The 21907-nt window shown below is 34.5% G+C and overlaps 2 protein-coding genes across 2 annotated transcripts; both read left to right on the top strand.

Annotated features, from left to right (window-relative positions):
• The first annotated feature begins 423 nt into the window (after positions 1-423).
• LOC124367783 (enhancer of yellow 2 transcription factor-like) lies at positions 424-720 on the top strand. Its single transcript, XM_046824893.1, has one exon. It carries the CDS (start codon positions 424-426, stop codon positions 718-720), a length of 297 nt encoding a protein of 98 aa, XP_046680849.1.
• A 52-nt stretch (positions 721-772) lies between these two features.
• On the top strand, positions 773-10855 carry LOC124367782 (alpha-ketoglutarate-dependent dioxygenase alkB homolog 4). Its single transcript, XM_046824892.1, has 3 exons — positions 773-913; positions 7469-7675; positions 10186-10855. The coding sequence occupies exons 1-3, from the start codon at positions 809-811 to the stop codon at positions 10732-10734; spliced, it is 861 nt and encodes a 286-aa protein (XP_046680848.1). The 5' UTR covers positions 773-808; the 3' UTR covers positions 10735-10855.
• The last annotated feature ends 11052 nt before the right edge of the window (positions 10856-21907 follow it).

Raw genomic sequence — 21907 nt, 5'->3', positions numbered from 1 at the left:
TTTTATAACGTTAAATCAACAGGACATGTTTTATATAAAACTATTATGAGTTCTTTTTAACAATTCATACGTTTTATCCACAAATCAGACTTTTTCATAATGTTGCATATTTTTTTGATTGGTACACAACTCATATCACATCCACACCCATACAAACAACCATATGGCAGTGCACCTCGGGGTTACATGACATCATCAAACTCCATTACTTTTATAAGTAAACCGGAATAAACCGGAAAAAAAAAACAGAGCGAGAGAGAAGAGAGAAGGCGCTCAGATCATGATCATGTAGGATTGTTGTACTTAGCTAGGTTATGTTTTGTTTCTTGTAGGCCAAATATAAAGGTTTGTTTAATTTTTGTTTTTATGATGTTGATTATTCATTAAACCTTACTAACCAGCTTTTTCAGTGGAATTTTGGCGATGGAATATACTCAGGCCTTAGAACTACGTGGTGATTATGAGAAATACAAAATTCTGTTGAAAAGACGACTACAGGAAAGTGGATGGTGTGATCAGATACGTTTACAAGCTAAAGAAATTGTAAAAGAAAAAGGATCTATGTCAGTGGACCAACTGGTTGAAGAACTACTGCCTCAAGGACGTGCATCAGTACCATCAGCAATAAAAAAGGAGCTCCTTCTAAAAGTGAAAGAGGGTTTAATGAAAACAGCCGGTATTGAAGACGAAAATTTTGGAACAAACAATCCGAATTCCTAAAAAGTGTGTATATCTACTGACATTTAAATGAATTTTTATTTATTTTCATACAAGTAGGCTTTTGAGGAAATAAGTTTAAGTTGTCACAATGGAAACTGATAGATCAGCATTTTGTGGTTGTAAAGGTATAAGAACATGTCTTAAGTGTGAGGAGCATTATTCCATTGGTAAACCACAGTTAACGTTGTCTCAAGTAAGTTGTACTATTATTCTCTCATAAATCTTATGTAGTAGGCTATTTATGGTTAGTATTTCTAATAGTAGGTATTGTGGAAAAATCAGGTATGTGGTAGAGTATGATATCAATACCCTGTTTTTTATCAATACTTAATATTCATATATAGAATATGAGTCTGGCTGCAGTATAATAAGTGGCCACCAACACAGTCTGATGAAAATCATCAAATGATATGGAATCATCAATATTCATGATCATCCCAAGCATTGAAAGCAAAATGTCTGACCAAATGACGTAATAGATAGTTCAAAGAACAATATGGTTTTCCTAGTTTTCAGTCTTGGTAGTTAATGTATAAATATTAATAGATAAATTAATACAATTTACACATTAAAAAATAACATATAATTACAACAAAATAATAATATTTACATAATTTATGTATTTTCAAGGATAAATGTGACTGCTTGTGGAACAAAGAAAACACGTACGTCACTGTTCTTGTCACCATTAGTCAATAATAAAATATATGATTTTAATTTTAAATTTATTTCCAAACACGATTTTATTTTGAATAAATTTTGAATGATGATGTCGAGCTGAATGACGTTTAACCCTCGAGCTGGCAGTTGAAATGTCCTCAAGTGGCAGGCCATTTTGAGGTGTTTTGCAATAGTAAGTTATCGGTTTTTAATTTTTAAAAATATAATTTGATTATAAACCTACATGTGTTATATATAATTTTTTCACAAGGAAATTTACTTTTTAGTAATGCAAATGAACCCCAAAATAAAAAAAAAATTATCACTCTTTTACTAAGTTTATTTGAAAAAAAAATAAAAAAAATTGGTAATTATAAGCAATATATGGGTCAACCTCGATTTTTCTCATATTACAATATAATGTTCCAATAGTCAATTAGAAAAGGAAATGACTAGAATTTCTTTCTGGAAAGGCCGCCAGTGACTGATAACGCCGAGATAACGCCGCGCAGACTGAAATTAATTCAGTATATACCCAGATCACACACAATGCCTGCCCGCTGCGCAGCGCTTCGCGCTGCTTGCTCTTTTAGAAAAAAAATTTACTCGAGTAGTTCCAAATTTGAAGCCCAGATCACGTCAGTGCCCCTGATCACTAATAGGTAATTCTAAGCAATATATGACCGTCTGGCGGTTGCCTGCTCCCTATAACTGCTTTCCAGCAAGAAATTCTAGTCATTCCCTTTTCTAATTGACTATTGGAACATTATATTGTAATATGAGAAAAATTGAGGTTGACCCATATATTGCTTAGAATTACAAAAAAATTTATGTAAAAGTGGTGGGGGTGCACCTATAAAAGACATATTGTGTGAAAAAAAATATTTCCATAATACCCAAAATGTTGAAAATTTTATATAGTTTTAGAAAATGTATAGTTTACTACATTTTTTTTATTAAAACAATTATGAAATACTCTAAACTGAAGAAAGTACAAAATGGCTAAATTCGTTGCTATGGCTACGACTGTGTTATAAAATTCATCAAAACCTTATTTATTACTTGAAAAATTCATAAAATACTCTAAAATATAGAACAAAACATGCTCTACAAAATAAAAATATTAAATATAAAAATAAATGAACCCTTAAAGCGCTAATTTAAATTACTCTCAAACACTAGACATAAAAAATATTTTTTAAAAAATTTCCCAATGCTAATTTTTGTTTCATATTCCTTGGTATTACCTTTATAAGAAAAAAGTAATAAACATGTAATATTACATATATTTGAGAATTTTATACGCACAAAAACATTTAAAATCTTGAATAAACTGCATTGCAGGATAATGTACATAGGAACACTATTTGACACATTACATTACATTTATACAGGTTATTTATAATGAGTAAATTGTAACTGAAGTTTCTGTATAATTAGTACATAAAATAAATAAGTTCAGTATAAGATTTTGAAATGTAATAATATGAAATTCAACACAAACTTATTTATATGATAGCCTACAAGTGAAATGAAACAAATATTGTACTCATAAACCTTATTTATTTAGAATAAATAAACTGGACTTGTATGGTGAAACTAGTATAAAATACAAAACAAATAATTGAAAAAAATGGTACTTTGGGATTATACCGACCACACCAGTATGAAGAACACAAAAATAGAAATTTATAGAAACAAACATGATAGAACGAAAAAACAACTCTTCAATTACAAAATTACAAACTTACAAGCATTTCCAGGTATTGTGATCGGTATTGTTGTCGCTGTTATCTTATCTTTCTCGAGAATCCTGATTACGGCAGGCCGCGCGGCATCACGTGATTTGCACGGTACATCATTGCCTTTCCATTACAATTCAATTTATATTTCTGATTAGCCCCTCTAGAATTTGATATTTTACTGATAGGTACTATCTCGAGGGATGTTTTTCTTTCGTCGACATCAGCGCGGGGCAGCACCGAAGGTGCTGTCGAAGCCCGCGCTGATGGCCGGAGGCACTCGCATTTTGGGTGGCGGAATGTGATCAAGAATAAAAACAAGTTTTGAGTGTTTTTTTAATAAAAAGTTTAGTTTGGTAAATGTTTGTTTTTGTTGAATTTTTGTGTTTGGAGAAATGTAGAGGTAAAACACGGAAGTACAACAAAGCGATGCACCAGCTGAACGGGCGGCGAGACTCTGCAATCACGTTATCTACTAGACGCTCGACTTTGACCTCTGTCTGAGGATGGGGAGGTGTTTGCGATAAGACAATTCCTGTTTTATATTGACGAAATATTGTTCTACGCTAATCTAGTAATCAGTAGAAACGAAATGTGAAATAACGATTCATGTCTGGGTGTGGTCGGTATAATCCCAAAGTACCAAAAAAAATATTACACATAATATACCAAAAATGCGCTCAAACTACGTTGTTCGTAGTAATCATTTGGATCATCTGGATTAGCCATTATAACAAAAAGATATACTAAATGTTAGTAAAAACAAACTAAAATACTATTAGAATAACAACGGACTAATTCAAAACACTTTGTTTAACAATATAACCAACATAAGACCAACACACACGTAGTTAAACAGCTGAATGAAACGAACGCATCTGTAGGCGTATGCAGCGTTACAGGCCATACAAAAAATGGCGGCGATTGCTTTCAATCCGAGTAGATACCGTTACAAAGTCCACCAATGGTGACAAAGCGTTTTGTCTAGTCCCGACAGTCGAAAGGAACATCAACCTGCTCTCTTACGGAAGTTTTAACAACTAATTCTTCACCATTTCAAAAGTAAAGGTTTTGCGTTTGTAGACGTTATCCGCGTTTAAAGCATCGGCAGTTCCGCGTCTATAGGCGTTAGCCGCGTTGGAAGGGTTAAGAAGCTTTATATCATGATCATCGCATATGAAAATGACCCTAAAGCTAACTAAAACGATCACAACACTGCACATAGCCTAGATTACAATGGCTCACTAATATCTTTTTTTCACATATATTTCTTCATAACATCATAAAACACAATCTACAAGAATTTATACGCATAAATAAACACATTTATTACATAAAAACACTTATTTCATGTAATAAACTTACGTTTTAGATGTACAAGAATAACGCGACCAGGTACCAATACAACAACAACGGCCGACTGTTTACAAATAACTCGTTTTCAATACGTCATAGTTATATCATGGCTGCTAACAAAACAAAACAAAATACATTGATCAAATCAGCAACTATTTCTGATTCCAGTGGTACCTATATGAATCGTGGCAGTTTAGTTTGTGTATTGATTATAACAAATGTCAAACGGGCACATGTCAAATCGACTGATTTTCAGGTGACTGCCACTACAGAAACATTAATTTCGACTGATAATCAGGCGACTGCCAGTTGTAGAGTTAAGGCTTTAAAATGTTAATATAGAGAAGCTTTACTTTTATATGGAAAAGAAATTTATTTGTTTCAGATTACATAAAATAACAAAACTTTATTTAAAGTTTGAGCAGCGTAGTATTTACGATTACTTTAGCAAATCTGAAATGGTATTTCTGCAGGTACTGATGTTGTAAAAACTACAATCATTAATAAACATGTCATAGTTTGTTTCATTTCAACTAAATTAGTTCATGGTTTGGCTATGTTCATAATACCAAATTTAGAATGTAAAAAAAGTCTTTTCAAGTGCATTTTCACAACTTTGTGTTTGTTTTGATTTTTTTATAGTGAAACACTGTTAGATTCCCACTTTTAATTCTAGTTTCATCTCCTCACTAAAATAAGATACTTACTGAGCTAGCTCCTTTTCTTGCAGCCATTTAAAACATTGCTGTTGTCTCTACCCTTCTCCTACATAAACGAAATAACATAGCTGGTAATGACGTCACTAGCAACAGCTGGTATGATATCACTAGTCTAAATGAAGAAAGCTGGCAATGATTGAATATGAATATCTATATGTTAAATGTCGTATTCAATAGTATAGAGATTTAAAAATTATAAACATCTGATTATGTTGGTGGTCGCTTATTATACTGTGCCATGAGTTTATCACTCTTATCAACATACCTAATCATAATATAAGTCATATTTAAAATTGAAATAGTTAATATAATACACATAGTGACAGTCACATGAGTAATAAAGGAGCTATAACGTTCCAACAAACAATTAGAACTGGAAAAAGGAATCTATATATATAAAAATGAAACTGTTCGTGTGTAACAGCATCACTCACAAACGGCTGGACGGATTCGCCTAATTTTTTTTTAAATTTGTTCGTCTTGATCTGTAGAAGGTTATAGGATACTTTTTATCCCTTTCCCGATTCAGGATTCCGCCCCACTGGTTACAGAAATACCCGTAAGAAATGCATTGCAGCAAACATATGTTATTAAGTGAAAGAGTCTTTTCAAATTTTTAATCAGCTGTTCTTTGTAAACATATATAATGCGACAAAAAATTGTTGTTATTTTTGACAGTAACTAAGTAAACATAAATATTTTTGACGTTTCTATGTAAACAAACATTTTTTGACATTTACAACGTGTCACAAATGTTGTTGTCTTTTCGATGCTTGATTGATGTAGCCCTCTCTACTGCCACGCGAGCGGAGCCGCGGGTTTAGGCTAGTAGTTCATAAATATTAATGAAATGATAACAACATATGAAACATACGTAACTATTTATGTTTTCTCCTGGGTTGTAATGATTAACTGCTTTCAAAAAGTTGTGAAAACATCCTCTCTCGAAAACTGTACTTCTCGTCTGTACGAATACTCACATAGATTACCTACATGCAGGTCAGTTGATATGCCACTTTTTAAACTTTGTTTCATGGCCCTCCACGAGCTTTTGACTGTTTTAATATCTTATCAAAGAAAATAATATGTTAATTATATGAAAAAATTTTAAAGTAAGTTAATAACTACCAGCTGTTTATATTTTTACATAATAACTGCATTGTTTAATATGAGGGCTATGTAGAAAGTAGATTACGTTTTGATATAAACAAAAACAAAGTACAAGGTAAATTTATTATATGCATTTGAAAGTGACATTAAAATACTATTTTTCAACTTAGTCACTGTACAAATTTAGGCACTTAGCATAGTGGTGAACTAGTTTTGAAATTCCAGCATTATAAAATTCTGCTGCCTGAGACTTGAACCAGGTAGTAACACTCTCCCACAGTTCCACGTCGACTTAAGGCAGATGTGGAAACACCTTCCACTTAAAGCATCCAGAACTTCTTGAGTTTGATTTGCTATGTGTGGATTGGTGTTGTTTTGTAAAAACAAAATTTCTTCCAGGATTAAATTACTTTACGGCTTTTTTACCTAGAAAAGATCTAATCAATTTATTGTTAATCCTTTTTAAAATCTCATCAGGACCAAATTAGTAGTCAACTGGAATGCGAATTAATTCATTTTACTTTGGATTCATTAATAAATAAGTTAATATTTGATAGATTTATTAAAACCAATCTATAGCACGCCAAATGAAGTACTCACTTCAATAAGGAGCGACAGTAACCTCTCACTAGCACACCTGGATAGCCATTGACCAGAGAAACACCCTATCTAATATCATAATGGCCTTGATAGTCCCCGCTCCTAGCCACTACTGAGCGAACAAGCGTGAAGCTTCGTTCTGTGATGTGAAACGAAAGTTTTCCTCCGTGCAAACATATATTCATAAAGTCAAAAGAAGTAGTCACCTCAAAAACTTGACAGAGAAAACAAATATTGTACTTTTGTGCTTTTACTATCTTGCAAGAAAAGTAGTTTTTCTTTTAATATTTATCTGGAATTCGTAATTTTCACCATTAAAACCTTGTATTTATTTATTCAGGAGGATGATTGTAATTAATAGGTTAATAACATGAATTTTGTATGTGCTTCTAGTATGGATATACTAGCAAATTGGGAAAGATACAAATAAACTGGTGACTTATTTTGAGGTCCTCTAAGTTCACTGTAGTGTCCACTTCTATGACTTATTTTTATAGGCATTTAAAATAAAATTGTAGAACAAGTCTTTAACTGATTTTTTACATTATCAATCATCATTAGTTTCAGAATTGCTACAGTTACTGTCCTCACTGTAACATTGCAGTACAAGGGACTTCCTTGGATCATCCGAATCACACTGCAGAATCGATATCATTCCCTGGAGTTTACATCAAATTGGAATTTATCAGCAGAGAAGAAGAGTCTTCATTGATTCAAGATCTTGATTCCATTCCCTGGGATCTTTCTCAGAGTGGAAGAAGGAAGCAAGTAAGTGTAAAACTAATATCTCAGTTCACATAGTAGATGTTCATACTTCAGCGTTTTTTAAATAATTTTTAAAGAAAATATATGGCCTAATGTAGTTATGCGGTAGATCAGATATTGTTGAAGCCGGGTATGGAGTTATGATTTGAAGAACGTAAGTTATTTATAGTAAATGCATTACTAATGTCACGGTTTCCTTTTTTGAATGCACTTGTGTTATTATTTCCTATGAGATGTGTGAATTGTTAGGAGCTTCTCCTCAGTTTTCGCCAGAAGATTTCACTCCTGCTAGTTGTGATCACATTGGAAAGCCCTCTCTTTTAAAATTCAATCCACAAAAAGTATTGGATAAACTTATGAAGCTAGATGGAACCAAGGATTGGGGTCCTGATGAAATACCACCTACGATCTTAAAGTATTATTGAAGTTTATTAGCTGGATCAATTTGTGATCTTTGGAACACATCATTAGCCATTGGTGTTTTCCCAGATGCGTTCAAGTCGTCATACATTGTTTCTATTCACAAAAAAGGACCTATTGATGATATTAGTAATTACAGGCCTCTTTAATTCTATCAGCTATATCCAGTTTTGCAAGACCTCTTCCTTGGTCGCATGAAGCTCAAACTGGCTGGCTTAATCTGCTCTCTGCAGCATGGTTTCACTGGCGTAAGATCTACCATATCAAACAGCCTTTTGGGATTCATAGGCAAACAGTCTAACTTCACTATCTTGACCGTTTCAGTCCAAAACTAGACTCAGTCCGACATCTGTTATAACGTGAATATCTAACGAAAAAAGTCATTCGGATTTATTTTTTTCTTTGATGGAACGTCTCTATAGATGTTGTGAAAGGGTTTTAAATAACCAGTCACAAGTTATCTTCCTCTATGGTTTTTTCTTTCTGCTTTGTTATGATGCATACTTCTAGTAGTAAATTTTGTTTTTGTTCATTTTTAATTTGCTCTCAGAAACCTGAAATGTTCTGAATTTTCTTAAGTTAAAGCCTTCTTTGCAAGTTTGTAGAGGTTCAGAAAAAATTATGAATGAGTAAATAATACAAGTTAATATATTTTGCTTTTGCTTATCTCAATGCATGTTATATGAAATTTTTTTTAAATATGTAAAAGTTGGATAGTTAGAAATTGTTATTGGAGTCCATAAGGGCTTAGGATAGAGAATACTGCCTTATATCAAAGTACTTGGCTGATCGTTACCAACTCATCCAACATTATTTCATGGTTACTTGGTGTGTAGACTTTTATTACTTAAACACTGGTATGACATCCAATTTGGATGGATCCAATGGACTAAAATGTAAATATATCATGTGGCAAGTTATCTTGAGAAACATTTTATCAGTGGACTTAAAATTTTGCATGAAACTTTTTTTCTTCGTAGACAAGAATGATTTCTGTGGTGTTGCATGTCCAACCATGGCATTTAGCTGAGTGTTGAAGCGTATAACTCTATAAGCTGACAGAATTTATAGTTTGTTTGTTTAGGGGTGTAAAAATTTCTTTAACATATGATTGTCTGTCCTTCTATCTGTCAATAATAAAATGAGGATGGACTTGAAATATTTCATTGATTTTTACCTTGTTTTCTTTTTGGCTGCATGCAAAATCTCAAACTTACTGTTTAAGCCTATTGTATTCATTAGCACTATAATTACGGAATTAATAACTTTTATGAAAATAAATGCTGTAAATATTATAAGTACATACTATGATGCCACCGTGGCATCATCAGTCGTAATAGTGTGGGCATGTGTTACAATGACTACATATGTGTTGAACTTTTGAGATAATATATATATATATATATATATATATATATATATATATATTACTATATAGTAATAACATTGCTAAATCATGTACTTTTTGTAGATGAAGTATGTTTTTACATAAAAAGTACCATGATGCTACTATCATATCATATGTACTACTAATGGTGTTGACATGTCGTAACCTCAAACTCAAGTATCTCCCAAATAATAATAGTGAAACATGTGAGAAAATTGCAGGATTCTAAGTTAGCTAATAGTAATAGAAATATATGAAAGACTGGCAGGAGTCTTATCAACTAATCAGAACTGCTGAGAACAAATTAGTAAGGTGTAAACATTAAGAAATAATCAATACCTTAAAAACTGTTTTCCAAAAATAAAAGTTGATTTGGTATTGTAGGACATCTAAATAAGTACAGCAATAATTACAATATATTTTTAAATAGTAAAAAATTTCTCCAGCTTGAAAATACTCCTATACTTGACGTCACCATGGCATAAGTACTAGTAGTGTGATGTGTTCGGTGTCACCAGGATTGATCGTGTTAGTACGTCAGCAATACATTGTAATGTGTGAAAAAATACTAGGTCATTAAGCAGAAATATATAATTTGAGCTAATCGTGAACTTCCTAGAAACTACTTGGAACTCGTTATTGAAACTAATGGTGTAGTACATATGTGTTAACAATAATATCAATTCATTTACATTGTTTGTTTCAGAATTTTGGCCCGAAATGCAACTTTAAGAAAAGGCGTTTGCAGCTGGGAGACTTTAAAGGGTTTCCAGAAACAACCCGATTTGTACAAGAGAGGTTTTCTAGTATTGACATCTTGAAGGGGTATCAAACGATAGAGCAATGTTCTTTAGAGTACGACTCGAAGAATGGAGCCTCAATCGACCCTCACATAGACGACTGCTGGATTTGGGGAGAACGGATTGTTACTGTCAACCTGCTCTCAGACTCTGTGTTGACGCTGGTGCCGTACCGAGGGGAAAGTAAACGTTACAACTTAGACCTTGCCCCTGCAGAGTACAGGTGCGCCTCAGTTCCAGATGATGTCGCTGTGAGAGTACCAATGCCTCGAAGATCACTGTTAGTCCTGTATGGAGAGGCGAGGTATGCCTGGGAACATATGGTACTCAGAGAGGACATCGCACAAAGAAGAGTGTGTCTCGCTTATAGAGAATTCACTCCACCGTACCTGCCCGGTGGAACTGAGGAATCGAAGAGTGAGCAAGTGTTTGAAAAAGCAAAACTATTCTGGTGAACATTGATAAATGCTGATTGTAGAAATCCACAAATTCTTTAACACATTTAAGTGATTAAAATATCTTTATAAAAATAATGTATTGATAAATAACAGATGGAAAATAAATGGTTTAAAAATGCGCTAGAATTTACTTATTTCTATTTCATCAAAGTGTCTAGAATACCATACCCCACAATTGTATATAACTTTCAAGTAACATACAACACACAACAACACAAACAGTAATTTTGTAGATGGAAATTTGAATAAGCTGGTGGGAATGGATTAGTTTTCGAATTAAATGAACTATATTGTGCCTAGGATATTCAGAAATTACTCGTATCATAGTAGGTCATGCAACTAGGATAAGTCTTAAGTAGATTTGTGGAAGTTGGGTGACCATGATTTGATATTATTCTCCCCATTGCATAAAAAATTATCTGTAAAATTCAAGAGATATTTTCTGGCCAATTAGAGATTAGCTACAAATGTCCACAACTAAATTGAAGAGAAGAAATATACATTCCAATGAGAGGGTATGTTTCATCAGCAGTAATATAGGTAATACAATAATTTTCTTATTTTTCGAAACTCAAGCGAAATAAAAAGATATAAGCTGTATTATTTAGAATGGAGTATGCTTTCCAATGCTATGTCATATGACCACTATTTCAAATATTTTACTAATTCAATAAACTTCATTCACCCTGGTGTGACAAAAAGCCTATGAAAAGAAAAATCATTGTTTAATGCCATTTTTACTGTGTTAATCACAAGACTGACAAGGGAGTATTATTTGAAAAAGAAAACTAAAGCTTGGGCAAAATGTGGCACAACCATTTTTTTCTTGTGGTTTTAAAATTATTAGCGATTAAAAAATTAAGTACCGTATACAATACTTACTTTAAAATGGTGTATGACACCATACCTCAAATTAAAAATTCTTTGGTTATTTAAAATATTCTCAAAATTATAGATTGTGTGCGTTTTACAAACCACAATTTAAAAGTGGTTGTTTATTATGTTTTTAGCCAAGTATTGAGTTGTTACAAGTTGCGAGGTTTAATTTATGTATACTATATTTATGTATGTACACATTTAGTATTATGTTTATTGAGTACATATATGTGACTTTCAAGAATGTAAAAGTTAATTTTGAATTCTTTGAAGCATTTCACTTACATTCAATTTGAGACAGCTTATTCGTTAATCACCCAGTATTTAAAAAGGTGTATGCAAAGTGGGATACTTTGGTATATTATATGGAGGCCATTCTGTCCCTATCTACTCTTATTACTATGCAATATAAGTAAGATTACATCGGTTACGATAAATATGTTACTAGTTATACCAAAGTTAACGTTAGCACTTATGAGTGCACATGTGATTTGAGCTTTACTTTAGGTACTATCTGGAGGGATGTTTTTCTATTCTCGTCAGAAGTGCAGGGTGGCACCATAGGCACCACCTAAGGCCACCACAGTCATTTTCGATTGGTACTTTCCTGACCCAGATCACGTGCCAGATGGAACTCCTGGAGAAAGAATATAAACATCCCTCGAGATAGTATCTAAATTAAAGCTCATATTACGTGAGTGCTCATAAAGGTATAATTACCTATTTATATCGCTTAGGCCTAATAGCAAGTCGTAGATAGAGATAGTGGCCTGTGTATAATACTAAAGTACCTAAAGTGGATTAAGGGATAGAGGCCTTTGTACAATACCAAAGTACCTAAAGTGGATTGGTGAGTTTTAAATGGTGTAACATAAGTGAAATTATATACTTTAACATAGCATATAACATATAGTACATATATCTGAAAAATATGTCCTTACATGTATATCCCACTAGAAGCCAGTGAGTGGTTAACTCTTAAATTGTAGCATAAAATGCATGTAATTATAAAAGTATTTGTAAAGTATTAGTATCAGAGCAAAAGTAATATAATTGTGACAGTTAAAGAATTGAAGTAATTCTAAAACTTTTTGGGTACTAAATAAATAATATTGTATTCATAAATTAATAAAAATTAGAATAAATTGGATTTAAGTTAAAATATAAAGCGAGACAATACTGTGTCATAAGTGGCATTTCTTTGTTTAACACCTTCACTGCGGCTTTATACTACTTGAGACGGAACAGATGTACAAACTTTGCGCTGTAAGTCATATGCCGCAGTAATGTGTTAAAGTTCGGAGCTCGTGCATCTGAGACCACACTAAAACAAACTTATAAATAATAAAATTGTCTCAAATCCATAAATGCTTCACTATAGAAACTTCAGTTTTAGTGTCTCAGTGTTAATGATTTGTAAAATAATTATACTTGTAGCTTATAATTTATATTTAATTTAGAAGGTTTTATAGAAAGATCTGTGCTGAATACAAGTGATTAGAGATAAGTTTTAACAGATAATTGTATTTTCTTTGGAAAAGACATTTTTTGTATACTTCCACATAAAATTTATTAAAATAGCGCTCTGTAGTGAAACATGTATAGATTGTTAGAAAAAAACATATGTGTAAACTTTAGCCATTGAGACACTAAAATGTAAGTTAATATAGAATGAAACATTTTATCATAGGTGTTTATTCTATTGTTTATAATATGTTTTTTTTAGCCTAAAATTAAACAACGTCAAACTGGAGCTGATGCCTTAAACGGCTGACAGGTGACTAGCGTTCGATAAATTTTATGTGGAAGTATACGTCTTTCCGAAAGATAGCAGTATTATTATGGACATTAAGTTTAAAAAAAAGCAGAAACAACGTATGTCAAGAAATTATCTGCCCTAAATCTCTTCAGGTGTAACTTACTAAAACAGAATAATAAGATGAATAAAGTAAACAATTCAAAGACACTAAAATCTGAATTCAATTGTGAACACATGTCAAAGTCAAATTTGATTATAAAAGTCTGTGATACGTGTTAAACATACTGAACACGTCATAGGATAAGCACAAATCTAAATGTTACAGAGATATTATACCACTATTAAGACAGAACACGCACTACAGGAGGTAGATGCATTTGTAATATAAACAAAAATTAGTGTTTTCTTTATATTAAGTGGATATTATTTATAAGTTTATAGTTAAGAGAATGTTTGCACCAAGTTGGCACACAACTTGCTTACTTTAGTTCCTGAGTTATTCGTGTGTCACGATGCTCTGATATGATTTTTATTTGAACCTAGATTGTAGCTACTTGTTAGGTTAGTTATCCACCTAAAGAAGAGATCAGATTACAAGATCTTGATGGGTACCTAGTGTTACTTTCAGGTCTTGCACCATTGAATGATTGCAACATCCCTTTTTCCTGTGCTCAGTTTTCTATGAAGAAGTAGTGTATTTAGGCTTATTACATGCAAAGACGACTATATATTAAAAAGGAAAAGAAGTCATCTGCATACACACTATAAGCCTAGATCTGAAAATTGAAGAAATTTTTGAAAGTACTTTAACAACAACTATCAAAGAACATTTGAACATACCTTTTTTGTAATGTAAATTTAGGCGATAATTTTATACACTCCTAAAATGATGTTGACATATATAAAAAATCTCTTAAATGATTTGAATCAATAAAGTATTAAAATATTTAAGACAGGTTTATGTACTGTTAAACTTTGCATATTGTAATGATTTTTTTTAAAATGTCCAAACTAACAATTTTTATAACATAATTAATACTGACACCATTCTTCATATTGCAACCCATGAATAAATATAATTTTATTTCATATTAACAAGGTAAGAGTTCTTGGGGCATAAATAATAAACACACAAAAACCTATATCAATGGGAAGGGCTTCAAGTAAGAAATACCTTTAAAATTTTACTTTTAACATGAAACATGGTGCCTATTGGTTGTTTACAGTTTACTCTAATTTTAATAACATTTTAAAAGAATCAGTGAAAACTTGTAAATTAGACAGGATTGAAACGGAAATGCCAACATATTTTGTTACACTACAAGTCTGTTAAGTCAATTAGACCATATTTACACACTAACTTCTCACAACAATGAACTATGTAAGTTCATCAACCATTCTAAATAACTTTTCACTGAATAGAAACACACAGATTTATCTGTAATTTTTCTTTATAAAGATTGTTTAAAACAAATGGGTAAAAATAGATACAAACCGTTATTTTTGCTTACAATTGAAACCTCTAGTAATAAAACAAGATTAAATATAAAAACATTTTAAAATTATGTTTCATTTTGTAGTAATACAACCCATGGAGTCTAGTAGATGGGATGATCTTAGTTCGAGAGATCCCCAATACACTGGGAAAAGTACCTCCCTAGGGATGACACTAAAGTCAAACTCAAGACCAATAAGGGATTCAAATCCAACCAATGGTTGGGCTCGGATAAACGCTAATTAAGTGACCTGCATGAGGTGGCCCTGCTTTCGACTAAACTCCAGAAATCTAGGCTAGTGCTCCTATTGTGCACTCTGCGTGGCGGTTGCCCTCGCCGCCGCGCATTAGTGGTGCCGGGCCGGGCATGACCAGTCTCAGTCCGGAATCGTACTACACATGTGCTTTTGCATGACTGGGTACCTCCGATCCCACGTTGTGGAGTGACCCATGCTTAAGGGATGCATGACGCAGGAGTAGTGCGTCGCGAACAGTAGTAGTGCCCTTGGGGATTGGGCGCCTCCAAGCGTAAATAGCTTTACCTGGTAATGCGGGACTCAGACTGGGCAGATCTTTTACTACTCAGTAATCGTGGGACCTTTTATGGATACTGAAATGAAAAACAAACGCAACAGATCTGGAAAGGTTACAGCAAACGGTTGCATCTGGCAGTTTGGCTTTGGGTGTCACTGTCTGTTCATCACGCTCAACTACCATCTCAGGGATGGGGGACTGTGGCAACCCCACCGAGGCTGCAGTCGTTGCCTTTACAAGAAGGCGTTAGCTGGAGGGCGTTGTTCCAGTCTAATTGAGAGCCTCTTTCCATGAGTTTGAAGTCCGAGGCCAAGTACCTGGGCGTAATCCTTGATAGGGTCCTGAACTGGGGAACCCACCTGGAAAGGGTTATCGCCAGAGGGAAATGGTCCTTAATGCAATGTAGACGTGTGGGTGGTGGGTCTTGGGGACTTAAGTCGAGGCTTTATTTATGTCTCCGTGGTTAGACCTACAATAATGTTTGGGACTGTTGTCTGGTAGCCAAAAACGGAGGCCAAGATTGCGGTAGCTGGTAGGCTTGCTTGGCTTGCTGCCACGGGAGTTTTTCCAAGTGCGCTGAGCGCAGCTATAGACTACTCTAGACTCAACCTCACCCCGTTGGACATCGTAATTCGGACTATATTAGGAGGACCGCCTACTAGCTTTAGCAGGCGGGAATAGGTCGGTCTAGGGCTGCTGCAAGGGGCACTTCAGAATTAGCATCCTTATTCAGGATAATACTCTGCACATGATCTCTGATCAGATGCCACAAAGATTTTCCTTCGACAATCCCTTTAGGATTGTTATACCTACTATGGAGGCTTGGTCGGAGGAAAAGAAACCTCTCAACCAGCGGAGCTTGAATACTTCACAGATTGCTCTAAAACAGTAAGTGACACAGGCGCCTGAAGTGTGGGGATGAGACCTTGTAGGGAGCTGGTGGTCCGTATGGTTCCTTATGGTTACAGTCTTTCAGGCAGAAGTCACAGCCATTATTGAGTGTGATCGTGAGAATCTTCGTTTGCGGAATAGATTTGAATTTTCACAGTCTGGCAGCATTGAAGGCGTTAGACTGTTGTGTGTTTAACTCTAAACTGGGATTGCTATAAAGCCATTTCTACCTTTACTAGAATTAACAATGTGACTGTTTGTTGGGTTCCTGGTCATGAGGGGATCTCTGGGAACGAAAGTACTGATGTCATGGCTAACTTGGGCTAAGCGTCCAATATGATAGGATCTCAACCGTTCTGTGGTATTTTCAGGTTAGAATCCTTTGGGGCTGTCTCAGAATGGGTTCACGCTGAACATAAGAGAAGGTGGAGGCTGCATCGACGTCTGAGAATTAGCAGAATAAAATTGGTCTACACTCCCTTTCTCCTAGGATGCCGTCTGACCTTCTCTCAATAAGTAGATCGGTGTCTTCTCGGGTTATGGGTCTGATTAAGGGATAACGTCACCTGAGGAAATATCTTCACAGAGTCGGCATTCTTTGGGAGAATCCGCTCTGTAGAATGTGTGACGAGTAGAAGGAAACTACTGAAAACCTGGTCTTTGACTGTCCTGCAATAACAAGGGAGTACGCCATCTTTGGTAGTTTGGACAAGGGTGGCGAATTCTCCCAGGAGGATCTGATTGGTTGTTTTCAACGGTTTATATAACTGTTAAAACCTTAGACTAGTCGGCCTCACGATCGGCGGGTTATAGTCGGCGGGGTGCGCAAAAGGCCCTTGAGGCTTAAGTGCATGGCAATAGGTCTCACATATAAGTAGAAAATTGCAAACCATGCAATAGCGTTTCATTTCTTTAAGTTATACCATTTTAACATTTTCAAAATATAAATAACTTTTAAATGTTGAAATATTTTGGGAGCTGAACTTTGTTGGTTATTTTTTGGAAAGGAAGGTCCTCATCTACTGAAGGCGAATCGCGAGATGACCCCTGGCCCAGTACACGGTGCAACCATGTATCTGCAACATTAGTGCCCACGATTATAGTTAAAGTCTCAAGAGAGGTTATTAGCGCCTTGAATTTGCCGGTATGCAAAGAGACCAGAGGTCATCTCATGGCTCGCCTAAAGTATTTTGGGTACGGTAACATTTGAAATTTCTTACGTTTAAAAATGTTTCAAGTAAATGTAAAAAAACCTATAAAAGTAGATATTTCCTTGTACGTTACACAGAAAGATAAATTTAAAGATCTGTATCAACAAACCTTTAAAATGAGATACCACCCTCACATTTGAAAATATCACAAAAAACCTCCTCACCCTAAAAAAAAATACCTCTTGTTTTTTTGGAGGTAAAATGTTTTCGAATTCTTTGGCCACGAAATGGGCGATGAGGGGTACAATTGAAACATAATCTGTATCTCCACTAAATTCCAACATGCACAATTTGAATTAGTTAATTTGAAGAAGATTAGTGAACTTGTATGTATAGGCTTTCCCCCAAACATTACGTAAATTAAGGATATACATTTTATTTTCTGTAATAAATTTTGTAATTTGAAATATCGAGTTTATTAGTGTAATTGGAAATTTACCTTTTACGCACAGTCTCAGTGAAATAGTATTTTATTGTTTTAATATTCTGGAAATTCAGTTACTGTCGTTTTGAGGATCTGATGTACATTATAGTGTTTAGAAAAGATTCGACAGCATGCCTGTCTGCTTTCTATGCTTGCTTTAAGGAATCAGTATATTATACCAACGTTAGTGGTAAATCTCTCAACTTTACGTAATACCGTTCACTCAGTGGCATATATGAAAAATTATTTCGGGGTGAGGAGGGTTGACAAACTGGTTGATTTATAAAGTATAACATATCCTACAAAACAGGGGCTCGAGAATATTCCCCCGAGAAATTGTTGAGCATTAAGACCTTATAAATGTGTTCTAGCTTAAAAACTACTGGGTGCATTTTTAATGACTATCTTTCAAACTTTAGAGGGGGGAGGGGTTTAAGCCGACTTTTTATATATACGTCCATGCCTCCATCTTATATGCGAAAATCCGATAACACACAAGCAGAAGCAGATAAGGACTTTTTGGTCGGCCCGATTCAACGTTACTCTATGAAAATCCTCCCATTATGTTTTAACGTCGTCGGCCATGAGTGTCATATACGTACTGTAATATTTAGGGACGTATCGCCCAACAGAAATAAGACAGCACTGTTCAGTGGTTATAGTCCAGACCTTGTTGTATTACTCTCAGCGAGCTACAAACTGAGCCTGAAGGTATGTAGTTAGTTGACACTAATGAAATGTTAATAAACATTTATTTACTGTCAGGGAGTCACGAGTTGTTCTCTAGCTCATGTCCGTGCACACCAATGCCTTCATGCGGTATCCATCAAATAGAAGGCGTTTATTGTTTAATAATAGCTTAATTATGAATATTGTTGTCAAACAATAACTTACAACTTATGTACCAGTAGCAATCTTTTACTATAAAATGTATGTTATGATTGTTTTTACTTTTATGTTTATGTTAATGTGAGATGAAAGAAACAGGATTTTCCAGACATCGTTCAGTAATAGAAAAATTACGAGAGTGGAAACGCCCCCCGTAGATAAAAAACAATACCAGAGCGACCTAATTTCAATTTATCAACCAACCAATCAGTCGAAATTAGGCCGTTTTGGTAGCCATTTCGTAAAAATTAACCCTAAAATCACCTAAACCTAAAGTATCAAAAAAGTTAGAGGTTTGTCAAAACCAATGCGGAGTCACAATATGAGTTTTTAAAAGTTCATATACAATAGATAAATAATAAAAAGGTCCACTTCCGGTCTCTGCGTTTTTGACACCATCTTGTTCTGCCGTGATGAGTGTAATTTACCTCATCAGCCTGGCCTCTGGTCAGTCTTTGGTGGTTGGTTGCCGAATGCAGACTTATTGTGACCTGTATTCTGTAGTTAAGTTTTAATAATTAGTATTGTGTTTGTTTTATTAAGTGCATATTTTAGAGTTAGTGAAGTTGACACACAACATGGTGATTGGGATTCTTGACTTGCGTGTCACAACGCTCTGGTATGATTGGTTTAATTTAACCTAGATTGTAACTATGTGTTAGGTTAAATATTCACCTGAGGAAGAGATCAGATTGCAGATCTCAAAACGGGAAAATACTGTTTCCTTCACAACTCATCAATCGTCAACAACCAACTTCAAACAAAGAAATGTCAAGTGGTTAAAACCTTTATATACGGTACCGATGCAGAATTGCATATAAACATACGAGTATTGTAGTTTTGTATCTCAATACGTTCGGAAGTGCTTACAGGACGTCTCGTCACTCTCTGTCAATACGTGTATGACAATTGGTTTTAATCTGTTAAGCTCATAAAAATTATCTGTGAAAATATTATCATTCCGTATTTTTAACCATTTTGATACCCTCCTATTTCAGCCTCCACCAAACTATCATAGCTGGCGATCGATTTCTCTATGAGGGTTTAAAGAAAACACAAGTTATGTGATAGTACCATATTGGTTCTCAGGTCTTGGTCAATTATTAACAAAACCTATGCAGTCCTGAAATGTGTCCACTTATCTATTTGGGCAAATCGCCCCCAATGATACCAAAATGGAAGCACTGTGTAGAAGTAATCAAGAGAAACTTTGTTTTGTGCAGCGAAAAGTGAGGAGATAAAAAGCTGCTAGGTAGTAATGGGTCAAAACGGATTATAAGGGTAGAATCAGATTAAGCATGTTACAGTGAGCAAGAAGTTAACACTTCCGTGTAACATCGTTAACTGTGATCTCGTTGAATTAAACTTGATCCTTCTGTTGGACGGAATCTTTCGGTGACACGATTCTCTGTAACTAATTTATTCAAGATTTAATCTCACATGGGTTGACCTAAGTGCGCATTCGCTTTTGTATTCTTGTTACTGAAAATAAATTGTTCTTCAATGTATACATTAATTCAGTTTTAACCAGCATCATTTATACCTTTCTATGTTGGATTTTGAAATGATGATTGTATTTGTAATAAAAACGTGAAAAATTGCTTTTATAGTTAATTATTAAAGGACTCGAAAGGTCATGTCGTTCTCCGTCTTCCTGTGCGATATCTTTTGATAGACAGATTATAGAGTCTAGAAACTTGGTACATATGTTTCTCTTGATTTATGGAAGAACTATATTGGTTTTAGTGGTGAATATCAAAAGTAGCCCGTATGTATGTGTGATAACTCTTGATATAAAGCTCCTAGCGACTTCAAACTTCTTACACAGATTCTTCTTCGTTCAAAGAGGAACCCTATTGATTTTGGGGTTAAAAGTTCATAGGGCAGTTCACCTGTCTGTCTGTTTTTATGTGCGATAATCTTGATAAAAAAGGTCTCAGAGGCTTGAAATTTGGGACATGGGTGCTCGTGATCCAAGAAGTAAGTATCGAGTTTGGGGTTAAATGGCAATTCCGTCGTCTTTCTGTTCGCCTGGTAAATAATAGTTGATGAAAAAATTCGAGTTCTATCCCTCCATCTTTATCCATCAAAACCTAACAGAGTGTATCCATACTTTTAACTCACAATGTATATAATATTGCTTAGTCTAAATATTAAAAATGGTTACTCTAGCATACTTAGAACATTTTCCATTTTATATAGTCTTATGATTCACGATAGTAAGATATTTCTGTAGTAAAAAGTGTTGCAACCCCAATATAGATCTAAGAAGTTGGGGTTTACAAGAAGCTGGGGTTTCTAGTGTTTGCAAGTTTAGAGAGGGTGGATACTTCCAAGGACCAGGAATTTCCAGTGATCTGAAGATATCAGTAACCACAAGAACTCAGATTTCGGTGATTTATATAACCTATTAAAGCTCCCAGATGCCACAGCTAGTATAGGTGGAAGGCTCCTATGGGTCGAGAATTGCTACACGCCGAAAGCTGCCATAATTTGAATCCTTATAGAGGTATGGGCTTCTAAAGATTGGGAATTCCTATGGTCCAAATGCTTTCAGAGCCCAGAGTTCTCAGGCTCTTAGAGTGTCTAGAGACTTACTAACGCTCAAAAGTTATAGACTGGAAGGTATGATATCCCCCAATTTGGCCCATGAAATCAGATAAAAGATATTTTTGGTAAGTGTTTCCTATAAAGACAGAAATAATTAGCTATCAAATAACGTTTGTATCCAGGTACAAAGCTTTCGAGCATAAGTTGTGTAATAGCTGTGGTTTTAACTAGTAGGCCATGGTCTGCTCATAGACGATAAAGTACTCTCGATCGCGAACGAAAAGAACAGTAACACAGCGCACACATTTACGCAGTGGGCAATGTGTTGAAATGCAATCCGTATCAGGAGCACATAACATGACTACAACCACAGCCCATTGGCTTACCACAAAGGCACAGTTCAGGGACTATGATAGCGAACCCTGTTGCATTAATGTGGATTAAACAGTTTAATTGTTATTAACGTAAGAGAAATAACGTTGTATCTCTGGAAGTTTGGTTTTACTATTTAATAATAACGTAATAATTAATTCATTAATTAT

This window comes from Homalodisca vitripennis, chromosome 8 (assembly GCF_021130785.1).
Source record: "Homalodisca vitripennis isolate AUS2020 chromosome 8, UT_GWSS_2.1, whole genome shotgun sequence".
NCBI classification, from domain to species: Eukaryota; Metazoa; Arthropoda; class Insecta; order Hemiptera; family Cicadellidae; genus Homalodisca; species Homalodisca vitripennis.
This window is presented reverse-complemented; position numbering and strand designations above follow the sequence as displayed.